The 12,301-nt window shown below is 39.9% G+C and overlaps 1 protein-coding gene across 1 annotated transcript in view; it reads left to right on the top strand.

Annotated features, from left to right (window-relative positions):
- Nucleotides 1-1,035: 1,035 nt before the first annotated feature.
- The window catches only part of myt1la (myelin transcription factor 1-like, a), a 72,837-nt gene continuing 61,571 nt past the window's right edge, over nt 1,036-12,301 (top strand). The window contains exons 1-3 of the mRNA XM_062437764.1: nt 1,036-1,090; nt 7,739-7,928; nt 10,145-10,207. Of these exons, the coding sequence (XP_062293748.1) occupies nt 1,036-1,090; nt 7,739-7,928; nt 10,145-10,207 (308 nt within the window). The remainder of the gene's footprint in view (nt 1,091-7,738; nt 7,929-10,144; nt 10,208-12,301) is intronic.

Below are 12,301 nucleotides of genomic sequence, written 5' to 3'. Positions count from 1 at the left end.
GTTGCAGGAGGTTAAAATGTGGCCCGATGTTTTGCTATCGTGCTCTCGTGGTCCCATCTATATGTCTATGGATCTTTGGACACGTATATACATTTAATTACACTTATCTGTACACCTGTAAATATAGAGTGGGATTCATACATCATGTGACTGTCAAGTGACCTGGGTCTTTGTGTATTTAAGATATGATATCCTATTTAAATTAAATTATACCTGCATTGGGAGCTACAGTGTGTGGCTGCTGTTACAGATTTAATTATTTGGTCCAACACCTGCTTTTTTAGTCCAGATGTGCACAACTACTATAAAACTCTTTCAGTGCCCTGTTAAAGGAAACTTCAGCTGCTTTTAAGTCTCAGAGCAACCCGGTTAACTGCATATCTGTTTTATTATAAGCAGAGAGATTTTATGGGATTTGCTGTCTTTGCCTTGTGACATTGAAACTGTCTGTGAATCTGAAGTCAGTCGTGTTTTTCTGCAGGTTTGATATATAAAAACAGAAAGCTTGCTTTAATATCCAGCAGAACTGAAACTTTTTCTGTGTTTGTTTTTTTGCAGATCATGAGTCTGGAAGAAAACTTCTGAAAGTGTTCTCGCAATAAAGACTCTTCAGCTACGAGGCCTGCAGCAGCTCGAGGTGGTGCCACACCGAGCTCCGACCAGGTACAACGTCACCATCAACTACTGGAGCTTTTTTAATATAATTTGCATCACTTCCAAAAACTGTTGTGCCAGAAGAAAACTAACACCAATGATCAAAAAGTAGAAACCTAGGAGAAGTTTGAAAAGGAACATACATATTAGCTGCCACTTAGCCTGTTTACATGGTTGCTATGAGGGCTTCGGTAGGTGGTTGCTAAGCAGCAGATAGTTCCTAAGGTGTTACTCTGTGGTTTTTATGGGGTTCAGGGTGGTTGCTAGGCGGTTGATAAGGGTTTCGGGACATTTGCAAGGTTTATAAAATTATGAACAAAGATTATAATTTCAGCTGTTTATAGTTTCATTGTGTTGATTTGTGTTGTATTTCCTCTCCAGATGGAGGTGAATGCGGTTGAAAAACGCCATCGAACACGATCCAAAGGAGTCCGAGGTATGACGGCAGCCGCTCTTACAACTGCTCAGAGTTGTAACAGCAATGGGAAATGTTAAAGTATTATACCACAGGCTTAAAACTATCATATTTTAAAGTAAATTATTGTATACAAGTGATAACCAAGAGAATAAAGTGGCGAATTGTGTCATTTAAAAAACCAACAAGTATTTATTGAGACAAACTTTTTGACACAGCCTACAAATCTAGCCACATTGTTTAAAAAAGATAAGTGGGTGGTAAGAGGTAAAATTTTGGGTTTCAGTCGAATAAAAATATCCCAACATTGAAAACAAAAGAACAGCTGTTCAATAAATGAAGGAAGAAAAACTTTGTTGGTGATTTTTGGCTGTTTCTTCTTAATCTTCTATAATATTATTTTCTTAATCAGCAAACTGTCTTTGGGCAAACGACGTACATCTGTATCTATTATTAATGCTGATTCCTTCACTTGTGCTTTAATAGCTTAGTGTTGATAATAAAACCAGAGCAATCCGATACTAGTCTTCCCCCATTGGATATTAACACTATATAATAAAATATTTGATAGATATATCACAGTATGAGAATTGTAATCTAAATCACATATAAAATATTTAAACTCATGCATACTGCAAAGCATCTTAAACACTTTAGTAAATCATTTAACTGTTTTTTATTTTTTGACTTTGACAATGAATTAATCTTAATTTAAAGCCCACATACAATAGATTTGTTAATTATTGTTGATAAACTGCAGACTGTTTAAGTTATAACATTATTTCTTTTTGTTCTGTCTTTTTCTGAAGCCGCCGCGGAAGCTGTAACACAGGAGTTATTCAGGTAGGTAAACCTCTGCCCATCGTTATATTGCACTATTATTATTTATTATGGCTACACCTTCAATTCATTAAAGAAATTAATATTGGGAGACATTTTATTAACCCCCCTGTTGTCCTCGAGTCAAGGAAGGAAGGGAGGAAGAAGGGAGAATGGAAGGGAGGAAGAAGAAAGGAAAGGAGGTAGGAAGGAAGGGAGGAAGAAGGGAGAATGGAAGGGAGGAAGAAGAAAGGAAAGGAGGGAGGAAGGAAGGAAGGGAGGAAGGGAGGAAGGAAGGAAAGGAGGGAGGGAGGGAGGAAGGAAGGGAGGAAAGGAAAGAAGGGAGGAATGAAAGAAGGGCGGAGGAAAGAAGGAAGGACCTTCCTTCCTTCTTTTCTCCCGAGGGAGAAAGGAAAAGAGGAAGGGAGGAAGGAAGGAAAGAAGAATAGAGGAAGGGAGGAAGGAAGGACAGAGGAAAGAAGGAAGGGAGGAAGGTAGGGGAGAGGAAAGAAAGAGAGAAGGATGAAGGGAAGAAAGAAAGGAAGGAAGGAAGCAAGGAAAAAAGGGGGATGGAGGAAGGAAAGAAGGAAGGGAGGAAAGACAGAAGAAGTAAAGAAAGAGAAAAAGAGGGAGGGAGGAAGGACAGACGGAAGGAGGGAAGGGAGGAAAGAAGGAACAGTCAAAACAGACGCGGTCAAGTTGACCCGGGAGGACGACACGATTGCATGTTGTACCACTGTGTTGTAACATTACCATTCAGAGTAAATTAATGTGGATTTGATTTCTAATCCCTTAATCTACATGTTACTAAAACAATACATTACTGTAACTTTATGGGTTATTGCCCAACTGTGCTTGAGTGTCGGGCTTTACCTCATTTAATCCCTGTTGCTTTGTTTGTCTTTTATGTCTTGGACAGCTGACGATTGTCCCGTTTAAAAGTTGAAGTGTTTTGCAGATGAAGTAGTTCTGTTTGACAAAGTCCTCCAGTGCACATTTGGGTGTTTTTAAAGTTTGAGGCAATAATATTCTTCTCTAAACCGTGCATTGCCTTGTGAGTGAGTGTAAAATGGAGGGAGAGATTAATAAATGGATTTACATAACAGATTTTTTGAAATGAAGAGAGAGCTGAGTTTAAAGAAAAAGCACAAAAACAGATGTAATTATGAGAAATCTGTGACGTTATTACATCAATATCATGCTAATATAAGATAAGATAAAGATTGTGTCATTGCACAATCATACCAAGTACAATAGTACAACGAAATTGGACTACTGTCCCCTCCGGTGCAAACAAGCAAGTTCAATGAATCACATATAAATTAAAATAAATATAAAAGTACAATAGAGATGAGTCATGTCAGATGATTACATTTAGTATTGTTATTGCCCCGTTAAAAAAACTGTCTCTCAGTCTGTTTGTGTGTGATTTTAAAGCCCTGAATCTCCTGCTAGAGGGCAGCAGCTCAAACACATGGTGTCCTGGGTGTCTGCTATATTTCAAGATGCTGCGTGCCAGGGGAAGGAGAGGGTGGCCGATGATTTTTTTGGGCAGTTTTGATGACCCTTTTAAGTGTTGAGTATCACATGAACATTTAACAGTTTGACTCATAAATTATTACATTTTGATGCCTTTCTATAAAAAATGTTTTAGATTACTGGAGACAGAAAGCAGTAAACGTTGAATATCACCGCTACCTGTGTGTGTGAGAGAAAAGGTGATATTTCTGCTTCACTTAATCTCATTTAGTAAAACTGACAAATATTGGTGTGTGCAGCAGATTATGGTTGAACCCGGTTTGATCCAGGTCAGCGCTTTACTGTAAACAACATGTCCTGTTGGAGCTGTGTGAGCTCCGGAGCAGAGCAGCAGAAAAAAAATCCTGAATGATTCACCCTGAATTTGAATCTGATGGATCTGCTGGTGAAACAGGGCCAGACACGGATGGAGACGCTTTGAAGTAGAAATGACTGCAAATACTTATAAATACTGTAAGCGTGTCTCGAGCAATTTCATATTTTCATCACAGTTGTGGACTAATCTGACTAATCTGCAGGGATAAACACATAAATTAATTTCTCATTGTGTTGTGATGTGGTGGGAAAAAGGGAGAAAAAAAAAAAGCATGTGGCGTGATATTAAAACTCATCATCTGTTCCGGCTCAGCGGGAATCAGAGCTGCATTTTCTGCTGCACCACAGCTTTGAATTTTAACTTTTAACTTCAGGGATTGGGGCTAGTCCTGGTCCAAAATCCCAGAGGTGGTGCTGGTTGGTTGGTGTGTCTGGTTGCAGCCTGAAGCTGACAGAGCTGAGGCACCTTGATAATGTAGCAGCCAAGTCGACAGAAGGGGAGAAAAGGAGTCGCTCCTTCTCCTCCTTCCCTCTCAAAGTGGTGCAGTCCCACCTGGTTTAAACCTTTTAGAAAACAGGTCACAAATATGTAGAGTTAGTCAAAAAAAAAAAGCTGAGTAATTATCCTTAACAGCTGCACAAACAGGAGGAAATGGTGCATTTATTAGGGACTATTTTAAGCAGCGGATGAATATACAATGGGTGTCTAAACTAAAGTGTGTGTTCATGGAAATAAAGGAACATGTCACCCAGTACAGAGGTTTGACTGGTTTGGTGTTTTTAATAGTTTTTGGACAACAAAGGAGGTTTACGGCACAGAAGAATAAGATAGATCAGACTTTAGATAGATATATATAATATATAATAGATTAATTCATTGGTAGTTTTGGTCTTTCAATGGTTTTTGTTGACAATAAGAAAAATATAACGAGTATCACAAGACTTAGAAAAAGTAGTGTAAAGTTTCTAATAAGCAAATAAACTGTCATGATGAGTTTTTTTCATTAGTTGACTTTCAGTTGCACATCATTGTTATTTTGGAGCTGCATCAAATACAGACTTCTGTTGTTTAGCGGTTTGTTATTTGTTTGCAATAAACAGAGCCAGACAGAAGACAAACAGAACTAATGAATATTATAATCCATTTCTGCAAGGTTTCTGTCTGGTCACTAAATTCTGCACACTGCACCTTTAAACTTTCAGCGTTGTACTCGTTCCCATCACAAACAAACTGATCCAGAATTTGATTATTACTGGACAGAGACGACTTCCTGTAAAGCCAAACATACAAACCACTGAATAACAAAGTATGATTTTTTCTGAAATTCTCTGAAGAAACCCCAATGACAACATATTGTGGTTATATTTAAAACATTCATATATTAAACATCAATCGGCAGCTTCTGTGCAAAATAATCTGAATAAGACTGAGACATAATATTATTGAGATTTCATTCGTTTTTCTTCAGACATCTCAGGCTGTTCAACTGTTTTGTAAATAGATGGTTTATTATTGTAAAGTATATTAAATATTATAAATATTTTTGGTATTATTTATAGGTTGTTATGAAATGGTTTTACTTTTGTTGCCCACTTGAAATCAAATTGGGCTGTATGCGGCCCTTGAACTAAAATTAGTTTGACACCCCTGCTCTTAAGGGTCTGTGTGCAGTTCTTTTGGTCCAAGTACGAATCAGGGTTATTATAGTTTTGAAATGTTCATAATTTTTTATTTTCATTTAGTTTTTCAGTTTGCTTTTTTATTTCGGTTTAGTTTTAGTGAGTTTAACAAGTGATTGTGTTCCCATCACTCTTCATCAAGTCTAAATATTCCCATTTTTGGCTTTGATGATTTCTGTGTGGAACGTCATGCAGGATAAATTGCACGTTAAGCTTCTTCTTCTTATTGTGCGTTACGCGGCAGCCGACGTCCGCTCTGCTGCCACCTACTGGAAGCAGCCTGTTATCTCAAGAAGTCAAACTGAACAAAATACAGTGAAAAATGAAGCTGATTTTATCTGCGGTCGAGTTTAGTGTTAGTTAGTTTTGTTTTATTTTTATTTCAGTTAACTTATTCATTTTTTCACTGCTAGTTCTAGTTTTAGTTTTAGTCTTATTTGACGTTTTAACTATAATAACTCTGGTACGATGTGTTCAGATCTTCCCGATTAAATTGCACCAAGACAGAAAACCAACCTATTTAACCAGACCCAACAACAAAGGTTTAAAAAAAATCCTCTTTTTGTGTTGATGTGTTGAGATAACTGAGCTCCTCTCTGCTTTTCTTTCTCTTGTGTGAGTCAGGATGTTGACATCAGTAAGTGATACGGATCCCTGCGCTGAAATTAAGAAAATAAAACCCCCCCGAAACATCATGAAAGAAACACAATGATTCGGTTGCTTTGGAAACAAATGAAAGTGTCTCACCACGGAGGAAAAAGTAGATTAAAGTTTTAGGAAAAGTCAAATAATTGTGTAAAAGTACACACACACACACACACACACACACACAAACACACACACACACACACACACACACACACACACACACACACACACACACACACACACACACACACACACACACACAGACCTGAGATCAGTAAGGCAACACTATCAGTCTCTGCTGAGCCGCCTCACCTTGAACAAACCTCCTCTTCATCCTGTCGCCTCCTCCTCTTTTTCTTCCCCCACTTCAATCCTGATTCCTCCTCCTCTCTAATTTCTCTTTCTTTACATTTCTTAGTCTTTCACCACCTTTTCCACCGCTTCCTTCTCCTTCCCTTCCACCTCTTTTACAGCTCCTTCTTCTTCCATGTCCTCTTCTTCTTCTTACCTCTTTTTCTTCCCCCACTTCATCCCTGATTCCTCCTCCTTTCCCCGCATCTCTTACTACTTTTCTTGTAGTCTTCCACCACCTTTTCCCCACCTGTTCCTCCTCTTCTTCTTTCTCCTCCACTTCTACTTTCCCTCTCGCTCCCACATCCTCCTCTTCTTCCTCCATCCCTTCATATTCCTACTCTTTTTCTTCCCCCACTTCCATCCCTGCTTCTTCCTCCTCATCCCTTTCTTACCCATCGTCCTCCACCTCCTCCTCTCCCTCTTTCTATTTTTCTTACAGCCTTTCACCACCTTTTCCCTTCCTATTCCTTCTTTTCTTCCTTCTCCTTCTTCCACTTTTCCTGTACTTCTTTTCCCTCTCCCTCTTCTTCCACATCACCCTCTTCTTCCTCCACCCCTTCATACTCCTCTTCTTCCACCACTTCATGCCTGCATCTTCCTCCTTAGCCTGCTCTTACCCACCTTCCTCCATTTCCTCCTCCTCTCCCTCTTTCTACTTTTCTTACATTGTTCAAACCACCTTTCCCCCTCTTATTCTCCTCTTCTTCCTTCTCCTCTCTCTCTTTCCCTCTACTTCTTTACAGTTCCCTTTTCACCCACATGATCTTTTTCTTCCTCCTCTCTTTCTACTTTTCTTCCAGTGTTCCACCACCCTTTCCCTTCCTATTCCTCCTCTCTTTTTCCTTCTCCTCTCTTCCCTCCCCTCTCCTTCGACATCATCCTCTTCTTCCTCCACCACTTCATACTTTTCTTCCACCACTTCATCCCTCCTTAGCCTGCTCTTACCCACCTTCCTCCATTTCCTCCTCCTTTCTACTTATTTTCCGTGTTTCATACCACCTTTCCCCTCTTATTCTCCTCTTCTTCTTTCCCCTCTTCTTCCTTCTCCTCTCTCTTTCCCTCTACTTCTTTACAGCTCCCTTTACATCCACATGCTTTTTCTTCCTCCTCTCTCCTCTCTCTTTCTACTTTTCTTCCAGTCTCCCACCACCTTTTCCCTTTCTATTCCTCCTCTTTGCTTCCTTCTCCTCTCTCTTTCCCTCTCCCTCTTCTTCCTCATCCTCCTCTTCTCCCTCCACCCCTTCAGCTCTCCTCCTCTTGCTGCCTGCACTCGTGATGTTACAGCCTCTCTGTCTTTTGTGTTTCGGCCTGCAGTGAAGGAGTATATAGATCAGGTGGATGAGGTGATGATGGGTGGAGGGTGGGTGGAGCTCTGCGCTGTGGGGGTCAGAGGTCGCGGGCGTGGATTCCCTGGAGCCAGGCGGTGTGCGTTGGCCGGCGGTCTGTGCGTCTTCAGGGCAGAGCAGCTTGAAAGCTGCAGCAGAATGACTCAGAGCTCGGGAGAGTTGAGCTGCCGACTGCAGCCACGAAAAACACATCAAGACAAAAATACTTCAAGCTGCTGCTGCGTGAGACGTGTTTATCTTCTCTAAATTAAGGCCAAACACATTTAGAAGTAATGTTGAAAGTTCATCCTCTATCCTCAGCATTTTCAGGTCGTTTTATTATAAGTTTGCCACTACACCAACAACAATAGAACAAGACTGAAGGCGATGTTTACTGAGCAACTGTCAGGGGCACGAACTTCTCACTAAATCAGTATCCAGCTAATAAGTCTTTAACATTAAATAACAAAACACCTCGTTGGCAGGAAGACATCATTTGTCTGTGAAATCTCTTCAAATCACTTTTGAAATCTTACGTTTTATGATGTGACAACACTATGGTTAAGGTTGTTTTGGTTAGGTTTAAGGAAATATTGTGGTTACTACTCTGTTAATTGATAATGTTGGTGATTTTCTATATTTTTCTTTTTGTCAACAAATCTGAAAATGTGCAACAATCAACTGATCTACTAACAAGTATTTGTGTGTATCTGATGATGATTGATGTGCAACTGGAAGTCAACTAATGAAAAAAACTAATCATGACAGTTTCATTAGCTTATTAGAAATTTCACACTACTTTTTCTAAGTCTGGTTATACTTTTTATTTTTCTTATTGTCAACAAATACCATTGAAAGACCAAAACTACCAATGAATTAATCTATTATAAGTATATAAGTATTGTGTGTGTTTTCAAAGTCTGACATATCTTATTCCTCTGTGCTGTAGAGCTCCGTTAGTGTCCAAAAACTATTAAAAACATGTCAATAAGCCACATTGTTACACTCTTGTACAGAGCAGAAATATACAATGTAGTATAATTCAAGATGTTGTATTATGTAGCACAATAAGCTAACGAAACTCTGCTAACAGAGCAGTTTTCCTGCACATGTTCAGTAGCTTTTGCCTTACACAGAACTACTCTCTGGAGAATGAAAACACCCCATGTTATTAGTCTTTTGAGCCGTTCCTAAACAATATAACGTGATTAAACTCTTCATAATGAAGCAACGTGTCACCCAGTGCAGCAGTTTCTAATCGTTTTTGGATAGTCTTGTGATATCAGACAATCAGAAATCTCCACTTACTGAAGTCTGGGGATTTCTTAATGCATGGTAGTAGTTGCTTGAACTGTGGCGATAATAGCTGCTAAAAAACCTACAACCCTCACTTGAGCTCTCCCCTGATTCTTCACCATTCCCACCAGTACAAAGGGCCGCCCTAAAGACTTTGGATTAGTGCTGAGCTGAGTACAGTCTAGAAATGTACAATGTATTGCAAAGTCAAGAAGTTGTGATATATAGCTCATTAAACAGGGAAGTGTTTCTGCACATGCTCAGTAGCTTCTGCCTCACACAGAACTACTCTCCAGAGACTCAAAACATGATCGCTGTTATTAGTCTTTTGAGCTGTTTTCTAAATAATCTAACATGACTAAACTCTTCACAATGAAGCAAGATGTCACCCAGTGCAGCGATGTGACTCATTGATGCGTTTCTATTAGTTTTTGGATCTTGTGATACCAGACAATCAGAAATCTCCACCTACTGAAGTCTGGGGATTAATGCATGGTAGTTGCCTGAATGGTGGCGATAATAGCTGCTAGAAAAGAAACCTACATCCCTCACTTGAGCTCTACCCTGATTCTTCACCCTAAAGACTTTGGATTAGTTTTGAAATGCAGGGTCATTGTTTTTTGTTTTTTTCATTGTCTAGTTGTTTCTACTCAGTTTTAACAATGAAACTTGGGAGATTGTCCTCAGCTTCAATGAGCAAAGTGTTTAGAGACCGATGTTTGAGTCTAGTTTCAGGACAATAACGGAGGTCTACAGCATATCAGGCTTCGATACACACACATTACTTGTAGGTAAAGGAACTGTGATCTCTTGTGATGATCCATCCATCCACCTCGGTCTCCTTCCTACACATAATTTGTCACTCAATTATAACGTCACCTAATTTCTTCCTTCACTCCTGTCATAGTTACTACAGTCAGTAACAAACAGTATGGTCATTTATCTTGAGAGAACAGTCTTTGAAGTCGTGTTTTAAAGAAACAATGAGTGAAAAACACACATCCAGACTTTAACGATGGGTTCAGGTTCATCTGTTGCATCGTGCACTACTGTTAATGTTACTGTTAGTTAAGCTCTGCTCTGTGTGTTTCATCCTCAGCTGTCCAACCCCAGGCTGTGATGGCAGCGGTCACGTCAGCGGGAAGTACGCCAGACACCGCAGGTATGAACCAACCGCTCCACATGTTTTATACATTATTAACTAAAGTAATGTCCAAGTGTCTCTGTAGGTATTTCTCTAAGTGGGTGATTATTTTTTTTTGGATTTTAGTAAATAAGTGGAGGTGCAGCTGTGTCATTTCATACAGAAGATGTTAATTCTGGTGCTGTTTGGTTTCTTTTCCTCTAATGATGCTTTGTCTCTTTTTGATGCTGCTTTACTTGTGTGCAAAGTCTTTAACCCTCCTGTTGTCCTCGAGTCAAGGAAGGAAGGGAGGAAGAAGGAAGGAAAGGAGGGAGAAAGGAAGGAAGGGAGGAAGAAGGAAAGAAAGGAGGGAGGAAGAAGGAAGGAAGGAAAGAAAGGAAGGGAGGAAGAAGGAAGGAAGAAGGAAGGAAAATAGGGAGGAAGAAGGAAAGAAAGCGAAGGAAGGAAAGGGGAGAAGAAGGAAGGAAGGGAGGGAGAAAGGAAGGATGGAACGGAGGAAGAAGGAAAGAAAGGAGGGAGGGAGGAGGGGAGAAGGAAGGAAGGAAAAGAGGGAGGGAGGGAGGGAGGGAGAAGGGAAGGACAGAAGGAAGGAAGGAAGGAAGGAAAGAGAGAAAGGAAAGAACGATAGTAGGAGGGAGGGAGGAAGGAAGGGAGGAAAGAAGGAACAGTCAAAACAGACGGGGTCAATTTGACCCGGGAGGACGACAGGATGGTTAAGTCTTATAATTATGTGATTCTTGTAAGTCTTAGAGGAGCATTGCTGAAGTCTGCTGATATATTGTTTAGTCAAGTTTGCATCACCTACTCAGTCCTGCTGACATTTACAGTCGGGGGGTGAGTCAGAGTCTCTGTAGGTCGCTCATGTTGGCACAGAAAAAAATGGATGTTTGTGAAGCTAAAAGCAGCATCAGGAGAAAGACTATCTAAGGCTTTAGAATTCTTTGGTGTTCATTGTCACAAGTTTAACCTTCGTGTCGTCCTCCCGGGTCAAATTGACCCCGTCTGTTTTGACTGTTCCTTCCTCCCTCCCTTCTTCTCTCTTTCTTTCTTTCCTCTCTCTTTCCTCCCTTCCTTCTTCCATCCCTCTTTCTTCCTTGCTTCTGTCCTTCCTTTTTCCTTCCTCCCTCCCTCCTTTCTTTCCTTCCCTCCTTTCCTTCCTTCCCTCCTTCCTTCCTCCCTTCCTTCTTCCTCTATTCCTTCCTCCTTCCTCCCTCCGTCCTTTCCTTCCTTCCTCCCTTCCACCCTACTTCCTTTCATTCCTTCTTCCTCCCTTCCTTCCTTCTTCCTCCTTTCCTTCCTCCCTTCCTTCCTTGACTCGAGGATAACAGGAGGGTTAAAGTGTGTGTTTTTCTAATTGTTGAACAGTCCGCTACCTTTCCAGCCAAGAACATCAGATTTTGAGATTTCTGGTTTCTTAAAAAAGGATTCTTGGGAATATTTTCCATTAAAATCTACTTAAATTAATTCAATTTCAAAGTTGCGTCTCGCTGCATTTTAATCAGCTTGTTAAGTTTCCCGGTTGCAGTTTCTCTGGCATTTCAAATAACTCCGCTCCATTCAGTGGGATTTAATAAGAGACGATAAATTCAATACAGAGCTCAGAAATGTCTCACTGACATTTGATCTTCCAAAGCCCGGATTTATCTTTCTTACAGAGTTTTATGTGACAGGGACAGCTGACCTTGCAGGCGGAGTTGTATCTGAAACTGAGGACGAAAAGATCATGTCTTATTTCATTTGATTTCGTACTTTTTCTTTGATTTCGGAAGTTTGAACAACCTGACAAAGAGTTTAGATATGACAGTGACACACAGATTATTTTAAGGCTTATTCTGATATTTTTTGACACAATAAATGTGATATTTTTAGATGCAAAGGTAATACATATATGACTTACAATCACTTCTTTTTCTGAAGCAGTATTTACAGTAGATAATCATGTAGTGAGACATTTAACCCTCCTGTTGTTTTCTAGTCGATGGTGCAACTCTGGTTTTATTACTATGATTATTATGATGCTGATTATTATTATTAACCTTTATTTTATCTACAAAGACAATTACCATGAATACAGGTATACAGATAAGATTACAATGAAGTTTAAAACATTTG

The sequence above is a fragment of the Scomber scombrus genome, chromosome 17, assembly GCF_963691925.1.
Source record: "Scomber scombrus chromosome 17, fScoSco1.1, whole genome shotgun sequence".
Taxonomy (NCBI): domain Eukaryota; kingdom Metazoa; phylum Chordata; class Actinopteri; order Scombriformes; family Scombridae; genus Scomber; species Scomber scombrus.
Note: the sequence above shows the minus strand (reverse complement) of the source record. Positions and strands in the feature narration are given on the sequence as shown.